General features: G+C 46.8%; 1 protein-coding gene across 2 annotated transcripts in view; it reads left to right on the top strand.

The window, feature by feature from the left end:
* CHST11 (carbohydrate sulfotransferase 11) overlaps window positions 1-23,738 on the top strand; it is a 261,984-nt gene that overhangs the window by 109,825 nt on the left and 128,421 nt on the right. For both annotated transcript variants that reach the window (XM_058568527.1, XM_058568528.1), the window contains exon 2: window positions 11,591-11,676. In XM_058568527.1, the coding sequence (XP_058424510.1) occupies window positions 11,591-11,676 (86 nt within the window). The remainder of the gene's footprint in view (window positions 1-11,590; window positions 11,677-23,738) is intronic.

Below are 23,738 nucleotides of genomic sequence, written 5' to 3'. Positions count from 1 at the left end.
CCAAGTCGTAAAATCAGACTTGGAGCACCAGCCGCAGGGAAGAAAGTATTTTGGCATATTATCTGCATTACTGCAAAATAAATTTATAAGCATTCCAAGGAAACTGCAGGGACAGTGTAGAAGTTCTCCAGCAGGAAAGGAAGGGTAAGTGAAAATGAACTGTACAATGCCCATAATTACGCATTCAGGGTGTGGAGAATGTAATTAAGATGATCTGGACTGCGATGCTGTCTCTCTTGTTTGATTTAAGTGAACATAAAACGTAAATTTACAAGGGCTTTCCTAGGTTAACTGCCAATTCCAATTCCTTGAACTGTGTTTTTCCACAGGCTGTTAGATTTCTCGACAGTAAAATCCGTTCACCGCGGTAGAGGTTTTCAGGGACAGAATTTGTGCCAAATTTGGGGTGGGGGCTGGTTCTCTTCATCCCAGACACTCAGACTTTCCACTCTTAGACCAGCCCAAAGGTGCCAATCCCTGTTAATTTCTCTGTTAATATGAGCATTTTCATGTCATGGAGGATGACAGTTCTGTACCAAAAAAAAAGCTTCTAAACAAACCGAAGCTACAAATCTAGGAAGCTAGCCTTTAAGTTAAGAATTTTACCCTTCTACTCATAAATCTAGTGAATTTTAACAATTACATTTAGGGCAGCCTTTGATTAATATTTGACTCTTTAATAAACTTAACCTTCTTTTAACATTTTAAATTGCATTTAAAATTTAATATATTTAATGTCCTTTTTGAGTACTTCAATTGCCTGATTAAGAAGCAAACAAATACTTAAATAATATAAATCTAATACCTCAAACTTAGAAATATAGTGAATCTTAAGTTTCTTAAATGCTCTAATGTTACAGGTAAACTTAGCAGATTTCAACTTAAAATCTCAAGTCAAATAAATTGTTCAATTAAATCTTTCATATTGATATTGCAAGGTAGAACTTCTACTCAAATAGTCTTAAAAATATTAATCCTATGGGTTTTCTTCTTAAACAATTCTGTACTTATTTTAAAAAATAACCTTATTGAGATATAATTTACATATAAAATTCACCTATTTTAGGTATAGAATTCAATGAATTTGAGTATGTTTACAGAGTTATACAAGCATCACCACAATCTAATTTTAGAACATTTCCATCACCCTAAAAAGAACCTTTGTGTCTATTTACCATCATTTGCCATTCCCACCCCTGGCCTTAGGCAACCACTAGTCTACTTTCTGTGTCTATAAATTGGCCTATTTTGGACGTTTTCTGTATTTAATTTGAAATCATGCTGGGATTTTAAGGATGGAGTCACCTTCTCAAGCAACTTTTTGGCATACCACCTGAAGTTTCTTCATGAGTCAACCCCCAGCTGGGGAATTGAGCTCCACCTCCAGGTGGGGGGCTCTTATGGCCCATGACCCAGACTCAGGTCACTTATGACCTTATCCAGACGTCTCTCCACAGAAGACCAAAGTCTAGCAGGTTGCTTCATTCCATTATGATTCCTTGCCTGTCCGCTGGGCTCTGTGCTCTAAGACCAGGTTCAAGTGAGAGCTGACTGAAGACTCTCATAGAGGGTTCTGGCTCCACAGCCATGGTTCTGAGGTCATGCTCATACAGCCGTGCTCCTGTGACCACCTGTCCTCACAGAGCCCACTCAGAGGCCACCAGCCAGTGCACCAACCCAGCCGCCTCTGGGCCCGGCCTCTGGTTCACACTCTGTGTTCCAGCAAGACAGCTTAGAAAGCAAACCCCCAACAGGGACTCGACCAGATATTTGTACACCCGTGTTCAGAGCAGCATCATTCACGATATCCAAAAGGAGGAAACAACCCTAATGCCCATTGATGGATGAGTGGATAAGTAAAATGTGGTATATGCATTCAGTGAACTGTTATTCAGCCTTAAAGAAGAAGGAGATTCTGACATATGCTACAACATGGGGGAACCTTAGAGACAGTCTGCTAAGTGAAATAAACCAGACACAAAAGGACAAATATCGTATGATGACACTTATATGAAGTACCCAGAATAGTCACGTTCATAGAGACAGAAAATAGAATGGTTGCCAGGGGCTTGGGGGAGAGGGAAATAGAAAGTTAGTGTTCAGTGGATACAGAGTTTCAGTTTGGGATGATAAAAACAGTTCTGGAGATGGATGGGGGTGATGGTTGCACAGCAATGGGAATGTACTTAATGCCACTGAACTGTAGGCCTAAAAATGGTTAAACTGGTAAATGTCATGTATATCTTACCATAATTTTAAAAAATAAGCAAAACCCCATTTGTATTATTCTCTACCTTGAAGATCTTATTGCAAGGCTTCACCTTGACTGCAGAATCAGATGAATGCTTTCCCAGCCTGGCCTCAGATCCTTTTTGGAGTGAGTTAAGGTATAAATAAAGAAAGGAAGACGCCTCGGCCTAGCCGGCCCTCCCTTTGCAGCTCGGCTCCACCCGACCCTCGTGAGGACTTTCCCTGTGACACCTTCCACCCGGGCCTCTGAACTCGCTGGCCGCACCTAGAACGAGTTTCTCCCTCTCCTCTTCTCCAGATTGCCCTGCCTGTGCATCCTCTGTGTACCACCAGTTTCTCCTGTCTGGCTGGTCCAGCGTCCCCAAACCTTCCTGAGACACAAATCCCCTGGGGTGCTCGTTCAACTCTCGGCTTCCCAGGCCCCTCTCTGGGAAGGGGCTGGGAAAGTATGTTTTTTTTACAAGTATCTCAGATGACTCTCATCAGGAAAATTTAGAAGACACTGGACTGGGCTAACTGTGTTTCAAAAATGGTCTAGTTTCCAACATTTTGGGAAAAGAGCTCTGATTCGTTCATTCATTTGTTCATTCATTCAGGCCCTGAATTGGGACACTCTTTTAGGTGCTGAGGATATTGTGATAGGACAATCCAAGACCCTTCTCGCATGGAGCTTACAGTCTCGTAGTAGCCAATAAAGCATTTAATATGAGAAGTCGGGAGATGATAAATGCCTTGAAGAAGAATAAAACAAAGCAGGGGAGAGACAGAGTGAGAAAGAGAAGACAGACTATGTTAGATAGTGTGGTCAGGGAAAGCCTCTCCAGGGAGCTGATAATGTGATCAGAGAACAGAGTGAAGAAGAAAACAGTCATATTAGTTTCAGGGAAGAGTATTCCAGGTTGATGGACCAGCAAGTGCAAAGGCCCTGAGGCCACTGCTTGGCATTTTTGAGGAACAGCCAGATGACCTGTATTGCTGGAGGTAGAGCAAAAGGCAAGTAGGAACTAGGTCATGTGGGGCCTCCTCTGCCATGGAAAGGACTTTGGATTTTGTTCTAAGATGGTGGGAGGTCTCTAGAGCAGGGAGGATGTTGTGATCTGATTGATATATATTTTTTTTGGTGAGGAAGATTAGCCCTGAGCTAACATCTGTTGCCAACCCTCCTCTTTTTGCTGAGGAAGATTTGCCCTGGCTAACATCCGTACCCATCTTCCTCTACTTTATATGTGGGATGCCTGTGCCCAGGATCCAAACCTGCAAACCCCAGGCTGCCAAAGCAGCACTGAACTTAACCACTACGCCACTGGGCTGGCTCCTGATTTATATTTTTAGAAGATGATTCTGGCCGCTGATAGAGAATAGAGTAGGGAGGCCCAGGTGGCAGCAGGGAGACCAGCTACGAGGCTTTTGTGTTAGCCCCAGGGGGAGGTGATGGTAGCTTGGACCAGGGTGGTAAGGGGGAAGGTGAACTGGTGGGGGGGTTATGGCAGGTGAGGGAGGGGAATCAAGAATGACTCCTGGGTGTTTGGTGTGCCCAGCTGGGTGCGTCGTGGTGTTTACTATGATGGGGAACACTGGGGAGGGACATTTTGGGGGTGGAAGGCGTGAGTTCTCTTTATCAGTGTTTATGTATTCAGCTCGTAAACAACCTCAAGTTGAAGCTAAAGAACACTCTTCTCCCTGACTTGACTCTGTCAAGACATCTGAGCCAGGGATTTTTAAACCGTGTGTCAAGACCCATTGGTGGGTTGTAAAATCAATTTAATGAGTTGTACTAGTATTAAAAAAATGTATAAGAGAATAGAAAATATTAGTTCATCGCACGTAAACTGGTGCAAAAGGAGAAAGAGACAAAGACAGGGGTCAGGAGACCCTCGTTCCGGCCGCAGCTCTGCCTCTGATTGCTGTGTGACCTTGAATGAAGCACTTACATTCCTGGATGTCCATTTCTCCACCTGTAAAATGGGGCTGGGGCCCAGGTGGGTTCAACTGGAGCGGAGTTTCTTAACCTTTTAAGGCCTGGCCCCTCCTCTCCCTTCCCTCCCCCCGTTTCTCTCCCTCCCCCTCATCCATGCTCTCTCAGGGCAGGGACTGCAAACCGTATTGGCCAGGACGCTCATTTTGGAGCTTTGCATCCTGTCATTTCTCTCGCTCCATCAGAACCAAATCTGAAGGTACTTTTCCCCAACTGTATACAGTAGTCCCCCTTATCCTCAGTTTCGCTTTTTGTGGTTTCAGTTACTCTGGTTATCCGTGGTCTGAAAATATTAAATGAAAAATCCCAGAAATAAACGATTCATAAGTTTTAAATTGTGCTCTGTTCTGAGTAGCATGGTGGAATCTTGCGTCTTTGCGCTCCATCCCGCCCGGGGCGGGGATCATCCCTTTGTCCAGCAGATCCACAGTGTGTACGCTGCCTGCCGCTTAGTCACTTAGTAGCTGTCTCGGTTATCCGACGACTGTCGCGGTGTCGCACTGCTGGTGTTCAAGTTACACTTATTTTACTCAATAATGGCCCCAAAGTGCGAGTAGTGATGTTGGAATTCGGTTATGCCAAAGAGAAGCTGTAAAGTGCGTTCTTGACTTAATAAGGAAAGAAAAAAAAATCACATGCTGAGGTTACTAAGATCTGTAAGAACGAATCTTCTGTTGAGGAAATTATGAAGAAGGAAAAAGAAATTCGTGCTAGTTTTGCTGTCGCACCTCAAATATGTACATATAGGAGAAAACATAGTATCTGTTGGGTTCAGTACTATCCGGAATTTCAGGCAACCACTGGGCGTTTTGAAACGTGTCCGCGGGACTACTGTAAACCCACTCCCTTTGCTTGTGTCAGAGTCATTGGAGCAGCTGGTCTCTGAAGGCCCTTCTTGTCCTAGATGAGCCTGATTCTGCACTAACCTGATTGATTGACAGCTGGTTTACACTTGGGCAGGGACCTCGTGCTTTTTGCAAGTCTGCACAACCCTCTGCTCTGGGCACATTTTTGCAGGTGGGCCAGAGTCATCTAAAAGAGGGAGTGGGTTGATTGCAGAGGCCGTTGGTTTTGGTGAGTATATTCGATGGCCAAGTTCTCCTGGCAGGTCAGTGTTGTAATGTATCCAGTATATTCTTCCAAGCTGAGTATCCGAGTCCCTGAGGGGATGATTTCTTTGACAGTAAATCTCCTGGCTCTTAGATGAAGCTGTGTCTTTTCCCTTCCTGGGTTATACCAAGTACATTCACCTAATTCTTAGATTTATACCGTTGACCTTCATCTGCCAAAAGTTTAATTCCCTTTAGCTCTGCAACCACCTCCGCAGGCCAGGGGTCAGGAGCTTTGAGGAGCTTACAAAAGGAGAGGAGACTGACATGGGAATTAGCTATAATAAGCTTCAGATTATTCCCAAATCAAATAAAATGCCAAATCCCTCTGTATTTTTAGTGGCTGCTTGTAGGGTCTCCAATAAGGAGAAACAGATCTGGAAATGGTTTTGAATGGCCCTGGGTTGTCTCCTTGGAGAGACTGTGAGAAGGAAGGAATAGGAGGTTGGAAAATTGAAGTTTGATGAGAGTATTAGCGATAACAGGCTGGCCCGGCTCCTACCTCGGTGTTTGGGGCTCCTGCGAAGACGAGTGTGCTGAATGTCTGCTAAGCCCCCGAAGGCCCTCAACTTTATGGGAACTGCTTAAGATTGAGCCAACTCTAAGCCAACTTGTGATGTGAAGACCCCGGGAGCTCCTTGCTCTCTCCCAGCCCTCCCACCCTTCCCTTTTCTTTCCTCTGCCTTCTTCCTCTCTCCTCCAGTTCTGAGTATCCTGCCAGAGATCCAGCCAGAACATCAAATTCAGGTTCTCATGTTTGTGAGTGACTCAAAGGGAGTTTCCTCCTTTGCATTTTAGAAGGAGAGTGGTGCTCCGGCGCGATACTGAACTCCCAAGAACGTGACTAATCCCGGAAGGCGGGGTTCACGGTGCATCTGGTAGAGGGTCAGCTTCTTCCCGCTCTGAGAGCTCCTAACCCTGACTCTCTCCCCATGGAATTTCAGGCCCTGGGTCGTTGAGACAAGAGGGTTTTCTTCCAAGAACTGCCCCTGTGGCTCATGCCCCACCAGAGCTAGAGACCACCAGGTCTGCTTCCATGTAAGATTTTTTGAGGAGGAGGGGGTCCTCATTTTTGTATTAATAATTGTTATTTGTAGATGGCATTTTTCCATTTGGAAAACCTCTTCATCCCAACCAGGAATCCAGCCTTTGGTAGTGGATTGAAAACTGGGAAGAAATTGATGGGACATCTGTTTCACAGCCAATTAGTGCTTTTTCTTTTATAACCTCTCCTGGCCCTATACACTTCCCTCCCTCCTTCCCTCACTACTACTTAACTGCCACCCGGGTCCTCTGCCCCCAACGCCTGCCCCTTCCACCTGACTGCCCCCAGTGGGCAAATGATTAGAGACTCATTTGGACTTGGGTGGTTTAGTCCAGAAGTACTTCACTTTGCATGTTGAGGGAAGTGAGAGCACTGATTTTTGTGATGGGAGCTCTAAGTACAAAAGCATCTTTGACTGCCTTTAGAGACAGCACAGTAAGGTGGCAAAGAACGCTGGTTCCTGAAACAGACAGGCCTGGATATGAATTTGCTACTTGTTCTGCCATTTGCTGGCTGTGTGGTCTTGGGCAAGTTACCCAACCTCTCTGGGCTTCAGTTTCCTCAACTGTAAAATGGGAATAAATGGTACTATTATTATTCATTATTTCTAACTTATAGTGTTTTTATGAGAATTAAATGAAGCAATGTGAGAAAAAGGCTTAGCATTGTGTCAGGTATCAGGCACATGGTACATTCTCAATAAATGGTATTTCTCATGATTATTATTATTAATTATTGCCGTATTGTATAAGACCTGAGTTCCAGCCCTGGCTCTGCTGCTAGCTGCCCTGGGGACCTTGGGCAAGTGCCTAAGCTCTCTGAGTTTCTTCTGTGAATGGAAGGAATTGGACTATAATCCCTGAGAATTCAAATGTCTTTGGTTTTATGAAATGCATCAAAGGCAGTTTCCTAGCCAGGGTCCCACAGCATTTCAGTTTTATGTCTTTAGACCTGAATTTACAATCCAGCCGCTCCTCCCTTCCACCCCAACAGCACTGGCAGGGTCACAGGGAGCCGCTCAGAGAATGGGATGGGCTCCCTTCCTTTGTCGCGAGCTGACTTTCCATCACCTGCTCTCAGCTAACCGGGAGTGGAGCAGCTGCTTAAAACCAACGTGCTCCTCATCAGAGTGAGACAAACACGTGTGGCCTGATTTTAATTTTAGCTTCATTTATGTGTCTTGGAACATAAAGAACTGTTCCTGGGTCCAGGAAGTCGTACTGTCAGTTGGGCTCATGAGATTCTTACAAAACGGTCTTGAGTTTCGTTGATTTGAGTTTAGAAAGGAGAAAACAAGTGTTGGAGCTAAATAAAACTCGTGGTGGTGAGCGGACAGCGGAAGGCCACCGTTAAATGTCCTCAGGGATTCCTTTCTAAGGGCTTTTGATCATCAGACTTTTCATTTTCAAAGGAAAAAAATAGCAGCAGCCTGATGCTACTAGCAGTTTCCTTCACATGTAACAGGAAACAACCTATCGATGTGTGTAAAGAAAGCCTTACATCCTAGATCATTCGTAAACCTCTTTGAGTACCTACTGTGTGCCAAGCACCAGAGAGACAACGTGAATAAGATAGAGAGGGACTATAACCCCGTACCTAATGCCTGGCATATCGTAGGTGCTTGATAAAAATTTGTTGAATAAGTAAATGAATGAGTGTGATAACTGTTAGTTAATAGTTTGGCCATCACATCATTTTGATGAATCCTGTAACACTGGATTGCATTTTAGATCACCTGTCCCAGAAGTGGCCAGCCAACCAGGCCTTGGGCCAGGAGGAAACTATGGACTTGGCCCTTGACCATTGGTCCAGCGTGGCAGCTGCGAGCGTGGGCTGCCTGTGCTGGAATCCTGTCTTCACCTCTTACTAGTCTGGAGACCTGGGCAAGTTACCGAACCCTGCTGTGCCTCAGCATGCCCATCTGTAAGATGGAGACAGGAGTGGTACCCCCCCCCCCCCCGCCCCGCCATAGGACTGTTATGCTGATTAAATGTGGGAACTGCTCGGTGCACCATGAACACTCTCTGAACGTTAGCTGCCACCATCTGTGTGTCGGTTACTCAACCTTCTCAGATGCCACTTTTCCAAAGACAGCCAGGATAAATATACTCATGTGTGTAATTGCTGGCCCTTCCTTTGTCTCCCAGGCACGCAGTAGGTCCTCACTGTTTCATTTGGATATGAAGAGCCCAGTAGCCGGGTTTGAGTCTCAGCTTGGCTACTTTCCACCCCCATGGCCTTTACCTTGGCCGAGTTCCTGAAGTTAAGGGAGGCTCGGCGAGGTTATCTATAAAATGCAGGTACTTCCTTTACTGTGCGAAGGATTACACTTAACCCAGTGCCTGGCACACAATGAACACTCCATAAATGGTGAGATTGTTGTCATTCCCATAAAAAGCACACAAGCCCCTTTGGCTTTTGTGGCCTGGGGTGCCAAAGCTGGTTCACGTGGCACCCCATGAAGTCACGGGCAGGGCTGCGGGAGGTGCCGGGGACAGACGGCCTTGGGCAGGGGCCCGTGTTGCAGGCCTCACAGGGCCAAAGCTTTTTAAAGGCCTTGTATTAGAAAAATAAACTAATTAAATAATACTGCCCCCCATAAAAGCTGACTTTTAGTGGATTTCATGGTGGGGTTTTCACCGTGGCGGTCCTGCAGTCACAGGCCTGGGCGAGCCTGACTGCCGCCATGGGGAGAGTTTAATCTTGCATGGCATGGGCATAATTTTACAAGTTTTATGGGTGTTTTTTCTCCTCCGAAGTGTTGCTATGTCATTGTGCACCAAGGGCAACCTGCGTGCATTTAACAGTTTACCTCGTTTTTGGTGGCAATGAAAAATGAAGTAATAAATTAAAGAAAAACAACATGGATTTTTCCCTGTCTTCTCGAGGCAACTGTGGAGGAACAAAGAAGCAGTGTTTCCCCCGCACAGCCTAATCAAATTCTAGTGGCTTTTATGTATGGACATTTGCCCCTGATCGCCTCCTCCCTGGAGAGGGCTGCAGGGCATGGAGGGCGTGTTTGGGGCTTGTCTGGCTGACCCCAGGAGTACTTGGGGCCGCTCTCTAGGGCAGGCGTCTGCAAACTACAGCCAGGGGGCTGGATCCGGCCCGCCGGCTGTTTCTGTGAAATAGTTGGAAAAGAAAATCAGAAGAAGAAGATTTCCTGATACGTGAAAATTACATGGAATGCAGATTTCAGTGTCCAGGAATGAAGGTGTATTGGCACACAGCCATGTCCATGCAGTTCTGTGTTGTCTGTGGCAGCTTCCACATTGCAATGGCGGAGTTGAGAAGTTGAGAAAGAGACCGACGGCCCAAAGCCGAAAAACTGTCTAGTCCTTTACAGAAAAAGCGTGCTGACCCTGCTCTAGCAAGTGAAGAGAAGGAGAGAGAAAACGCAGCTTCTGGTTTCCTGAAATTGGTGCTTTACTCTCAGGGTTTCTGTGTGGCTCAAAGTGACAAATCAAAGGAGCATTGCATGGGAAGGCGTTCTTCACCTGGAGACCTTCCGGAGTAATCGGCTGCTTGTGGAGACGGCTTTCCTCCCTTCTCTGACCTCAGGCGGCTTCTGAGCAGAGGGGCCCGGGTTTATCCCCCTCCAACCAGCCCTCTCTGTCTTTTGTGGCTGTGGGGCTTTCCTGTCGGAGAATCCGAAAGCCCGGTAACTTCTCATCAGCTCACTTGATGCTCAAGAATAAAGAAGTTCTCATGTTCTCTCCCAGGGGGCCAGCAATTTTTGTCATAAATTATGTGCGAATGTAGTTTATGATCTCCAGTAGCTTCGGAAATTTATAACAAACGCGTCTTTGCCGGCAGCCAGTTTAAGCATTCTTCATATAGTAGTAACCCATTTAATCCTCACAACCAACCCAGGGAGTTAGGTCCTCTTCTCATCCCCATTTTACAGGTGAAGAAACAGAGGCACAGAAAGGTTAGGTATCTTGCCTAAGGTCACACAGCTGGTATGTGGTAGAGCCCGGATCCAAACCTAGGCTGTTTGCTCCAGGGAACGTCGTGCTGTCCACCTTGCTGCCACTGCGTAGACGGTGAATTCTTGAGACTCGTGAAAGGATCTGCTTTCCTTGTTCCACCCGTGCCCCTACCGTGGCATTCCACGAGAACATTGCCTCCTGTGTGAGAAGAAAGCACTTGTTCGTCCGTTCATTCGTTCCTCCCTCCTTCTATCTCCCCCCTTTCAACAAACAATTATCAAGCTGGTGACTGTGTGATAGACTCTGTGAGGGGCTGCCTGGAGGGTTTTTTGGTGAATAAGAAGAATGAAAAAAGAATCCTTTTCCATTTAAAAATAGTTCTTGGTGGGGCCGGCCTGGTGGCGCAAGTGGTTAAGTGTGCGCGCTCCGCTGCTGGCGGCCCGGGGTTCGCCGGTTCGGATCCCGGGCACGCACCGACGCACTGCTTGGCAAGCCATGCTGTGGCGGCACCCCATATAAAGTGGAGGAAGATGGGCATGGATGTTAGTCCAGGGCCAGTCTTCCTCAGCAAAAAAAGAGGAGGATTGGCAGATGTTAGCACAGGGCTGATCGCCTCACAAAAAAAAAAATAGTTCTTGGTGTCCTCAATGCTGTTGGGTTTTTGAGAAATTCACTTAATTCTCCCTCTTGTATTAATTAGCAGTGTCATTTGTGTCTGTCTAGAACCGTAGACCCTCATCCTTTCTGCCTCAAGCTGATATTCTCACTAAAAATAACCTAATTTACCAGAGGCTTTGGAGAGGCCGGGCCTCTGACTTATCCAGTGGAAGAACCTGCCTGGGGAAGGCCCTGCCCCGTTCTCAGGAGACCAGGTGCTAGGGAGCCAGGATCTGAGGTTGTAACTGATGGTTGAGGGGGAAGGCTGTGGGATTTTAAAACCGTCACCAGTCCTGGTGTTGGTAGAACTCTCCCTCTTGAAACAACATTTACACTGTCTTTTGTAAATAGCTTTATTTCAATATTTTAGATGCCTGTCTTGTTTTCTTAAAAATTTGCTGGGAAGAATATTTAGCATCATGAATGTGGAGATGCCTGAATGTTGGGGAAGACGGAATGGCCCAACGCCATGGGAAAAAGGAACAGCTTTGCTAGAAGCCGGTTCTCTCTCTTCCTCCTCTTCCTGTTTCTTCTTGCCTCCGCTGTGCCTTTTTTTTTTTTTTTTGTCAGACAACAATCCTTGGTTGCTCATTTCTGATGAGCCTTCGCTTTCTTTCCCCAGTCATGCGGAGGAACCCCTTTGGCGTGGACATCTGCTGCCGGAAGGGGTCTCGAAGCCCCCTGCAGGAACTCTACAACCCGACCCAGGTAAGCCCTGGAAACTTCTTGGTTTCTTGGCTCTATCTCCATGAGTCAATTGTGTGTGTGTGTGTGTGGGGGAGGGACTGAAAAACCCCCAAATTCTGTTTTTTGGAGATTTGAAACTTCCTTTGACTGCCTGGCATTTTATCTTCAGTGGTTGCTGTCTCGGTCACCCTTGCTCTATATAATGGCTCTGAAATTCTAGCGAGCGGTATTTAGTGTTAAACGCCTAGGTGTCGTGCTGGACTACGCTTTCAGACCTGCCCAGGTTTTGGATCCCTGAGCCACACAGTTGCAGGTGTCAGCAATGGGACTCTGGAATTGCAGAGCCGGGCGGGCTGTACAGTCTCCCCCTTGGCACCCCCAAAGAAGGCTCACACGTGGGTGAACTTGCCACCCAGCTCCCACATCCAATTATTAAAGCCCAATGATGCCCCAAGAGTTCCACCTTACTGTACCAGTTGGACAAGACCCCTTGTGTGGGGGGAGTTTTTGCTAAGTGACTGTCACAGTAACTTGGACTTAATCATGAAAAGAGTTCCTCTTTGAGCAAAATAAGCTCCAACCATAGAAATGTGTCCTCCGTGGAAAGCTAGGAGCAAAGGGAGGATGCCTGGTTGCCATGGTGATGGCCTTGGTGGTGTGTAGGTCTTGATGTGGAGACTCCAAGGCTGGTCCTTTTGCAAGAACGTTAATTAGCACTTGATGCCAAGAACTGGTGAGAGAAGAACTAGTGGCCCATCAGCTGACCTTTGATTGCTGTTGAGAAAGAAGAAATATGTACTCGTTTGACTATAGTCTCTGAGCTTTATTTTGTATCAAATTCTTAATTTAGTATTTCTGTGGACCAAGGTGCTTGATGGAGGAAGATAATGCTTGGTCCACAAAGGTGCTGAGTTCCTAGATGTCTTGCAAAGGAATGAGCCTGAGAACTTTCTGATCCCACATCTCTTCCCTGTCTCTTGCCTGCCCTCTCTTCTGGAAAGATGGACTCCTGAGTTTGTGCATCGTGGGTGGCCTAACCAGGTTCATTCACTCCCCCGTCAGCCCCACCTCTTTGGAGCTCTAGTATGACCAGGCCAGATTAGCCAGGTAATTGCAAACTCAGATTGCCTGAGGCTTCCTTTACTGGGCTCTCTGGTGACTCAGCAGGGAACTTGATATTTGTGTTTTGTTTGGTGGCCAAATAATCTGATTATTCTAGGCAAGTCTCCCAGCCTGTTCACACACCCGTCCTTAGGAAGAGGCGTAGGACAGAACTTCTGGTAAGCCGTGTTGAAAACAACACGTGCTACCAAGATGCAAACCATTCCTATCTTTTTATTGACATCCTCTATTCTGCTTTCCTGAGGAAATTTTATGGGCAACATATGGTGTCATAGGAAGAGCTTATTTCTGAAGTAGATGCCCCTCTGGTCAGGAAGTCCATGGACTGTGTCTGTACTCTTCACTGTGGTATCCTCCACCCTAACAGAGGGTCTGGCCGAAGTGCCCTCAAATGTCTGTGATTGAAAGACTGAAAGTCCAGGTTCAAATTCCTATTTCGCTCCCACTGGATGGGTGGCCTTGACTACACGATGATTCCTCTTTAGGGGTCAGTTTTCCCATCTCTCCAGAATGTTGGGAGGATGAAATAACTCTGATGTGTCAAGGGCTATATAAACATGATTCGTCATGATCATGGTTGTGAGAATGGCTTCAATATTGGAAGCCTTGACTTTAGGGTCACTGAGTTCAAAGCCTGCTTTCCCTTTTTACTCGCTAGCTATATGAGTGTGGGCAAGATACTTAACCCTTCTGAGCCTCCTTTCCCTCGTTTATAACATAGTGCTATAATACCTGCCTTGCGGGGTTGCTTAAGAAGATGTGCCTTGCTTGGTATCTGCTATAGAGTTTGTTCATTCCCAGATTCATTCACTCATTTACTCATTCATTTCTTTATCCTCTGTTACGAGTGCCTACTACGTGCAGCACAGTGCCAGGCTGTGGGCACAAAAGGGTGAGCAGGGCATATGTGGTTAGCCTTCCTTGCCCAGCTCCTCTTATTATCCCATAGTTGACATAAGCGAGTTGATTGGCGAGGGAGACCCTGCTTGGTCCATTCGTAAACCAATCAAAGGAGAGAGAACCTTCTTGGGTAGAGGTTGTCTCTTCCTTCTGGTGGTGTCATGAATGTTGTCCCGATGAGATGCTCATTTAGCAGTAGCCTAGGACCTGGGAGAGAAGATGGGGCTGGAAACGCAGCTCTGGGAGCCATTCTTGAGGGCGTAGGTGGGTGAGTCACCACCCTCCATCAAGAATGTCGTGGGCAAGCTGTCTGGCCCCCTTTGCTGGCAGCCAAGAAAAGGTCGCCACAGGAAGATCTCCCCGTTTCCTCGGGATGTTGTCCTGGGATGTTTTTTTCTTGGGCTGGTTTCCTTTACAAGCTGCAATTATGTTCCATTCCCACGCAAGTTCAGTCAGTGGCACTTCTCAGAGAGACTGTCTTGGTGATGGTTTGGGCTGCTGTGGGCCAAGGCGTTCAGAGGAGAGAAGGGAGCGAGTGTTCCTGTTAGGTTTTGTGTCCATGAGACATTTACAGACTGTGTACCCGATGGGGCTTGGTTGCGGTTTCTCGTGTTTCCCTCCCAGCCACGCTGAAGCCGCTAAAGCCTGGATGTTGATGTTATCACAGAGGCAGATGACAAACCCTGTCATTGCTAGAAACCAAACTGCTCCCAGAGATGCCTTTTTCCCCTTTTTGTGTTGACTAGTTATTTGGGTTTGATATACGATGGTGAAAACAGGAACCGTTTATGTTAGATGATAAGAAACCGACATTATGGCAAGAAGGCACCATCTTAGTGACCATGTACTGTACTGTGGACCAGATGCTGTCTGGATGCTTGTAAACACCTCATCGAGAGCTTGTAATAAGCCCAGAGCTAGGTATCACAGCCCTATTCTATGTATGGGAGAGTTGAGACCGAGAAGGTTATACAACTTGCCTACGGTCACCCAGCTAGTAAGAAGCAGAATAAAGGTTCAACCCTAGGACAAACTACAAAACCATTTATCTCTGTGCTGTGCTCGCTGTCACCAGCAAGGTTCTCCTGGCAGGAATTACCCCATTTCCCCTCCAAAAATATGTATATATATATCACACCCAAATTTTCATTGGACAAAGGCTTAAAAGCTCCCTTGGGAAAATAGGCTTTAATCTGATTTTAGTATCCAAGGTTTTCTTATTTTAGTGCCTTGCAAACCCCTAACCATTAAAACAACAATTGGTTAAAAAAAAGTTCGTAGTTGATATTCTTAGAAAAACTGCACTCTGATGTCTTATAATTTTCCCGGTTCTCTGCTGTCTCCCTGGCCCCAAAATAAAGCGTAATTGCCGATCAGATCAGCTGGCGTCAAGTCACCGACAGTTCAGAAGTTGCCAACTGCATATTTGCGGGCCAAGCACATCTGTGGGCCGCCCTGGCTCAGCTCAGACTCACAGGGCAGAGCTGCATTGTCAGCCATTAATAGGGCATAATTGCCCCTAAATGCCAGCAAGGGCGAGACAGCTTGTCCTTCTGCCTCGCCCACCTCCTGGTCCTCTCGTGGGTTCCCTGAAATCTTCACAGCGTCCCTCATGTGGTTCAGTCCTGCCTGCCTGCTTCTTTCTTTAGCTTGTACTTGCTCTGTGATTACCACGTTCCAAGAAGACAGATGCACAACCCGGGGGCTGACCAGGAGTTCGTTAAGCACTGAGTCCGCGAGGCTTGCAGAAGATACACCAGATCCAATTGTCTGTGGGTGTTCCTAGGGGTCTCTGAGGACCAGTCAATATAATATTTTGACCAGTCAGTACTTTATAATAATAATAATAATAATAATAAAATTGGACCCTTATTGGTCCAATCTTCAATGTGTTAAGGTAAATTTACTTCTCCATAAGGTAGGCTCCAGGGAGAAGAATGGAGAGAGAGAGAGAGAGAGAGAAGGAAGGAAAAAGGGAGGGAGGGAGAAAGGAAGAAAAGATACTATTCCCTGGATGTATAATGCATGTCAGTGACTATTCTGGGTTTTTTTTTTTTTTTCACACATATCTATGAATCTTCACAACAACCCTAAAAGGAGGAATCCAATAACCCCATTTTTCAGATTAAGTTAACTGAGTCTCAGAAGGGCCGAGCAATTTGCCAGCATCACACAGCTCCTAAATGGTAGAGCTGGGCCTATCTGACCTGGCGAGATTGTAGGAGGGTGAGAGCTCATCACTTTATCTTTCCTGCGTGGAAAAATGCCTCCTTGAGGTTCTCTTTCCCAGTGATTCAAGCCGAGACCTGGGATGTGCTCAGGATAGTTGTAAAATTCCCACCGGCAGGGGCCGGGGCTTATGGAGTGGTATGGAAGGCACAGTAGACGTCTGATAAGCAATTGCAGACTTGGTATTTACTTACGGAACCTGATATTTGGAGAGGCCTTTGTCTCCTGGCTGGAGCCAGGCTGAGCAGGAGTCACCCCCAAGAACTCTGCGATGGGACAGCACACCTTGGTGAAATTGGAATTTGGGGTCTTTGATTCAGTTTTAAATTGATAAAAGTTTGAATCATCCAAGATGGGGTGGGGAACTCTCCTAGCCCCAAACTAAATAGCTTTCTCAGCAATGCTTGTTGAAATTTGTTTCTCCCACAGGCATTTATAGAATAAACAGAGGAGAAAGACATGGGGAAGAAAGGCATGTAGGTAATAAATAGAACATGGTAAGCGCTGCGTGATGGAAGCTTCTCGCAAAGTTGTGGGAGAATTAGGAGTGAGTAGTTAACCCTTCGAGGTGCAGGGCACAGTGGGGGGCTTACAGAGGAGGGGGCATTTGAGCCAGGCCTTTGAAGATACATCAGACTTCACCTGACGGAGAAGAGGGAAGAGCATCACAGAGGGGAGGAACAGCAGGAGCGAGGACCACGGGCGGACAGTCTGTGGCACATTCAGAGACTGGTGAGGGGTTTGTGTCTGGAGTGAAGGAGTGTGTTGGGTTCTGGTTGGAGAGGAGGCAGGAAAGGAGGTTGGTACCAGCTGGATAAAGCTTGTCCGACGATGTGGAGGGTTTTAGTCTTTACCCGCTGGCAGGGTTGGTAGTCCCGAGGAGCCCCCAGGAGACGGTGTGCCGCTATGAACCAGCTTCCTCTTCTGCCTCAGCTGCTTGTTAACTGAGGGACTTGCTAAGGCAGGCCGTGCCCCGCCTCCCCACATCATCCTCATCTGTAAGAGGAGGAGGTTGGACTAGATCCATAGTTCTCAACACTGGCTGCCTTATGAACACTCAGGGAGCTGTGAAGAAATGACCTGTGCTCATCCTCGCCCTCAGAGATCCTGAGTTTATTGGTTGGCCTGGGATAGGGCCGGGGTGTCAATATTTTTCAAAGTTCTCTCTGTGATTCTGATGGGCAGCCAGGGTCCAGAAGCACTGGGTTGGAGAGTCTGTAAGGGCCCCTCCAGTTCTAAAATTCTTTGAATCTTTGATTTTCAGGTAACCCCTCACCCCTTATGTGAAAAGCAACTCAGAGCATGTGCACTGAGGTTGTCATTTCTGCTGTCTTTCTGTGAAGGCCCCATGTCAGTTTTGTGCTCTCAGCCTCATCCACTAGGACGGAGATTACATTCCATCGTGTGCTCCATTGGAAGGCTTGTGGGTTGATGCCCTGAGCCGTGGAGACCCAGACTCAGTGCACGGTCCCAAGAAGCGGAGCCCCCAGGCCAAGTATTGGGAGGAGCTCTGTGTAAGGAGCACCTGAGCCACTGCGCTCTTGATCCCGGAAGAAGGAGAGCCCAGGCTTGTTCCATGCCTGGCATCAGATGGGCGCTTCTGAAGGATCAGCTAGTCTTACAAATAAGCATGAGAGGAAAAAGGGCTCTCTGCCTTTCGTTATTGTTCAGGAAGAATGATGCTGAATGGACGTATCCACTCCAGAAGGCAAGAAAGAGCAGACACTGTACAGCCCCCAAGTCTGGTCAATTAATCCCTTCATTACCAGCCACCTGGTAAATGACGAGTCCGTCTAATTATCTTGCTTTGACCCAACAGCTGTCTGCCAGCCAAAGGGGGCTTAATTGATTTAGTTGTGGACTGGCTTCTTATGCAAAGATATTACTTACTGTCAGCCTAGCAGAACGGCAGCTGGCTGGCAAAGATGAAATATTACGTTAACTTGATCTTACACACAGCACTTGGGAGAATACTTCATTATTAATTGCAAATTACAATGGATGAGCGAAGCCCATTGCAAAAACCGGGGACAGTGGGCTGCGTCTTTCACCGTGGCCAGTGGCTCCATTGTTCTTGAACCAGGGAAGGTGCCCTGCTCAGATTTCCAATCAAGCCAGGACAGATGGAGACTCGAGAGTCAGACACGATTTGGGCCGGAGGAGAGGATTGGAGGCTTGATAGAACTAGGGGATCCCAGCCCAGGCTTATGCTCCAGGGCAACTACTTCACCTCCCCAAGCCTTGGTGTCCCCATCTGAAAAACAGGAACATGATATCAGTCTTGCAGGTTTGTGAGATTTGAAATCATGTATAAAATTATAAGACATCAGAGTCCAGTTTTTCTAAGAATATCAACTACGAACTTTTTTTTAACCAATTGTTGTTTTAATGGTTAGGGGTTTGCAAGGCACTAAAATAAGAAAACCTTGGATACTAAAATCAGATTAAAGCCTATTTTCCCAAGGGAGCTTTTAAGCCTTTGTCCAATGCCGGGGGCAGAATTGTGTTCATTGGTAGCCATCGATGATCTGAGTTGAGTTCGGTAACCTGGGACTTTTCTTAGGGGGTCTGGAGCCAGGCTGTGCCCTTCTACTCCAGGCTCAGACATTTTGCAGATGCACACTTGAATTTTTTTGAATAGTAATAAGATAGATGATTTCCTCTTGCCTGGAAGCTACTAGCTATTCATCGTGAGCATTGCCTAAAAGTTTTGATTTATGTTGTGTGTCTGGTAGACTCTGTTCTTAGGAAGCTTGATGCACTGATTTATAAGGCCATGCGTGCCTCTGTGTGTGAGTGTGTGTGTGTGTACATGCCCACTCACCCCACATCCTGGAAAATAGGCAGATACAGCTGTTAAGAGCTAAAGCTCTCCTGTGGTTGTGTTTGTCACACTCCAGTATCTAGCTAAGTGCCTCAGCAATAGCTGTTAAATAAGACCCCGTCTCTGGGTGGTTTTAATGTGATACCATTGGTCTCATCGATCGATCCACGTTTCATTCCGGCTGCCTTTATAGACAGTTGTTCTGTTTCCAGAAGCCCGATTTGACCCAATATATTCAAATCTGGAGAGTGAGCTCAGTGATCTAATAGGGTTTTTCGGTGTCAGTCTGTGTGAGTATAATCTGGCCGATTGCAGCTAGAGAAGGGCATTCGAGTGACAAAACGACCTCAGCAATTACCAAATGGTAACACAGCTGTAAAATCTGCCATTTTCGGAAAGTTATTTCCTAAATTACCCTCCATTATAAGATGCCTCTACATAATTTGATTTTTCTGTAAATCGCACAACTCCAAGTAGCTTCTCAGCCACTTGGGTTTTAACCTTGTTGGAATGAATAGAGCCGAAACAAAGGCTTGGCTTGTTCTCAAATTCTGTGTAGGAGAGACAGGGGTGGGGGTAGTAGGCATCGGCAGAAGCCTTCCCTTCCGTCTCCCTTGCCGTCTCCCATCTCCCTTCCGATGGCAAAGGTGGCCTGCAGGTCTGGCGGGAAGCAGGGTTTCCACTCTGCCTCCACTAATTGCTATAAAATCTGGGGCAAACAGGTGAACCTTCTGAGCATTGGAGACCTTGTTTATAAAGTAGGAATCAAATACCAACAGTTCAGTCATTAAGGACTAAATTAGAAAACATTTAGCAAGTTCCAGGCAGATGGCAAACTGCTCAATGCTGATTTTTTCTGTTTATTATCTCAGTTGAAACCTCCTCCAGGAAACTCCCTGATTTCTCTCCCCTGCAAGCTCAGATTAAATGTTCTTCTAGAATGGTGCTGTCTACTCGCCATATAATGTGACTCTCATATGTAATTTGAAATATTCTAGTAGCCACATTTTTAAAAGTAAGAAGAAAACAGGTGAAATTCATTTTAATAATATATTTTATTTAACCCAGTATATCCAAAATATGATCATTTCTACATGTAATCAGTAAAAAATTGAGATATTTCATGTTTTTTTTAAATCTTTTTTATTGAGGTGTAATTGACATCTAACATTATATTAGTTTCAGATGCACCACATAATGATTTGATATTTGTATAGATTGTGAAATGATCACCACAATAAGTCTTGTTAACATCTGTCCCCATACATAATTATAAATATTTTTTTCTTGTGATGAGAAATTTAAGATTTATTTTCTTAGCAACTTTCAAATATGCAACACAATATTGTTAACTATAGTCGCCATACTGTACATTAGATCCCCAGGACTTATTTGTTTTATAACTAGAAGTTTGTACCTTTTGATCGCCTTCACCCATTTTACCCACCTCCTCAACCCCCTTTCTCTGGCAGCCACCAGTCTGTTCTCTGTATCTATGAGCTTGGTTTTTCGGGTGGTTTGTTTGTCTTTAGATTCTGCATATAAATGAGATCAAGTGTGTCTTTCTCAGTCTGACTTATTTCACTTAGCATAATGCCCTCAGAGTCCATCCATATTGTCAGAAATGTTAAGGTTTCATTCTTTTTTATGGCTGAATAGTATTCCTGTGTGTGTGTGTGTGTGTGTGTGTGTGTGTGTGTGTGTGTGTACCGCATCTTTATCCATTCATCCATCCGTGAAGACTTAGCTTATTTCCATATCTTGGTTATTGTAAATAATGCTGCAGTGAACGTGGGGGTGCGTACTATTTTATGTTCTTGGTTTTGTACTAAATCTTTGAAATCTAATGTTTATTTGACACAGCACATCTCAATTTGGACTGGCTGTATGTCACGTGCTCAGTAGCCACGTATTAGACAGTGTGGGTCTATAAAATGCCCCCTTATCCCCACCCCCATGCCCATGTTTCTCTCGTTCATGATGCTTGCCCCATGCGTTTGAAATGAGATTACTAGGCTTTGCGCCCCTTGAAGACAGGGGCTGTGTCTTATTTATCTTGGGGCGCCCAGTCACTACTGCAGCCACAGAAAAGGGGCTCAGTAGATGTTCGGGAAGTGAGCTCAGGCAGCCCCTGTTCCTGTGCCCTGAGCAAGTCTGGTGTGTGGAGATTCATGCTGAGGAGGTGACCAGGTGACTCCGGAGGCGCCAAGGTAGCCAACCATCAAGGCGGGAAGTTTCCTGGGGCCCAGTGAGCTCCCTGGTATGAAGAATTCTTCTCTGCTCCGGGCTGATGCCTGATGTTTCCCCTAAAAACGTCCTTCCTGACAGTGTAAGTTCAAGTCCCGGGGAAGGGCTGACACTGGGAAAGGTATTGGTTATTTACATCTCACCTTCCATCGATCTTATAGATTCTTTCTGGAGACTGGCATGTGTGGGGAGGGGAGAGAGAATAGGTGCAGGAGGTTGGACGGTTGAAGGAACTGGGGCAAGTGAGTCAGGGGCTGGAAAAGGAATGGGGGGCAGGGGCTGCTTAAGCCGGATCTCCCCCTCCCCCGGTACCTGGCCCACCTTCAGCCCTGTGTCTCTCTTCCCTCCCTTTCTCCCTCCTTCCTCTCATCCTCCTTCTTCCAGAGTGTGTGCACACACGGGAACTCAGTAAATACACCCCGAGTGAAATGGAACTGAAATTCCTGTACACCCTCTTTCCCTCCCTCCTTCGTTGCCTACCTACTCTGTCCCTTTGCTAGGGCTGCCGTGACAAAGGACCAGAAACCGGGCGGCTTAACCAACAGAAATTTGTCATCTCCCAGTTCTGGTTCCAGAAGGCCAAGATCAAGGTGTTGGCAGGGCTGGTTCCTTCTGAGGGCCGTGAGGAAGAATCTGTTCCGTGCCACTAACTAGCTTCTGGTGGGTTGCTGGTAATCTTTGGCGTTCCTTGGCTTGTAGAAGCATCTCCTCAGTCTCTGCCTTCATTGTCACGTGGAGTTCCCCCAGCATGTGTCTGCATCCAAATTTCCCCTTTTTATAAGGACTCGAATCGTATTTGATCAGGGGCCACCCACTCCAGTAGGACTGCATCTTAACTAATTACATCTGCAGTGACCCTGTTTCCAAAGCAGGTCACATTCTGAGGTGCTGGGGTCAGGACTTCAAGCTGTGAATTTGTGTGTGGAGGCAGGGACACAATGCAGCCTGTGATGCCTACTGTGTGCACAGCACGGTGCTGGGTGCCGGGACTCCAGTTCAGTGCGTGATGCTGGAGGAGTGTGGAGATAGACCATTAACCTAGACTGGGCATGTGCGTGTGGGGGTGTGTGCACGCATGTGTGCTCATGTGCGTGTGTGTGTGTGTGCACGCCTGAGCACGTTCAGAGCCTTTTTCACCCCGATTGAGCAAAGGCACAGGAGAGGTGGCACACAGAGAAACTGGCTCCACGGTCCTTTGCACAGTTGAAAACTGGCAAAGGGGAGAAGATGCACGGACTACCAAGAGACTGAAGGATTGTCCCTCCTGGGCAGGTGTCCGCGTCCACGCCCCTCTGGTTAGGACAAGCAGGTCAAGAATGCGTGAAAATCGAGTTCCTCTGCGGCTCCTGACTTCTAGAAAGGTCGGCAGCTCCAGTGTCTCCAGCTATCTTCTGCTGTTCAATAGTGACATTACCATGCTGGGAGACACTGCCAGGTGGCTCTGCCCCAGCCTTGGCAGGTATTTGGCAGCCCTGGAAAGACGCTGGCCGTTCTGGAACATGCCGCAGGGTGTGACGCCCAGGCAGACTCTGGTGCTGCCTGAAACGGCCTGTGGCAATGTTTCCTTTTCTTCGTCTTAAGTCAGGGATTTAAAGTTATAAAATGGCCAATATACAGTTCGAGCAGTCATTGCGAGTATCAGAGACATCGCTTTGACTGCCTGTTCCGTCTCCAGAATGTTCCTTATAGGATAGGCACAGATATACCCACGGATATTAAGACGCCCCACCAATCCAGAGCTCAGCTTTTGAGAGCTCGGCAGACTCAGTGTTTGTTTGGATCCAGGCCTTGCGGCCTGTCCCAGGGTTTGGGGAAGAGTTCTGAGAGAAAAGGAATGTCTGAGGCCACACAGCCTGGAAAGGGTCCAGAGCACCGGCCTTGGAACCAGCCCCCTGGGCTGGAATCCCAGAGCCACCACCTGCCGTGTGTGACTTGGGAAAGCTTCTAACCTTCTCTGTGCCTCAGTTTCCTCATATGTAAAGTGCAGGTAATACTAGCACATCCTCATAGGTTTTTGTGAGGATTAAAGGAATCCAGACATGGGAAGTGCTTAGAAAGGTGTCTGGCCCTGAGTGAGGCCAACTTAAGTGCTGTTTGCCGCTGTGATTGCTATTCAGGCACAAAAGCCAGAAAGGAGCTCCCTGGGGACACATGAGCAAATTGAGGTTCAGATCCCTTGGAAGGCAGAGCTCCATAGAGCCGGATCATCTTCCACTTGTTAACAGGGAACCCCATCTTTTAGAGCAAGAGTTCTCAGTTTTGGCCGCATATCAGAATCAGAAAAGGAAATTTGAAAACCCCAATGCTCAGGCTACACCTTCCATCTACTAACTCCGAATTTCTGTGGCATCAGTACAGTACTTTTTATGAGCTCCCGGGTGTTTCCAATGTGCAGCCAAGTTTGAGAACCATTGCTCTAGGCTTTCACTACTCAAAGACAGGCCTGGGGACGAGCAGCCTGGGCATCACCTGGGAGCTTGTTAGAAATGCGGAACCTTGGCTGCCACCCCAGCCTGCTGAATGGAAACCTGCTTTTAACAGGGTCCCAGGTGGTCTGCACAAGCGTTAACTGGAGAAGGTCCCAAGAGAACAGCCCGCGCCCTGGGGGCTCCAGAAGAAGCAGCCGCGCAGTGCAGGGATAACAAAGGACAGGTGGCAGCAGAGTCTGTGGATTTCAGAGACAGGGGCCAAGAAGTCCTTACCTTTCCCAGAGCCTGGCATGCTTTTGCTTTATGAAAACTTGGAAAATAGAAGCTGTGTT

Source organism: Diceros bicornis, chromosome 25, assembly GCF_020826845.1.
Source record: "Diceros bicornis minor isolate mBicDic1 chromosome 25, mDicBic1.mat.cur, whole genome shotgun sequence".
Lineage (NCBI taxonomy): Eukaryota > Metazoa > Chordata > Mammalia > Perissodactyla > Rhinocerotidae > Diceros > Diceros bicornis.
This window is presented reverse-complemented; position numbering and strand designations above follow the sequence as displayed.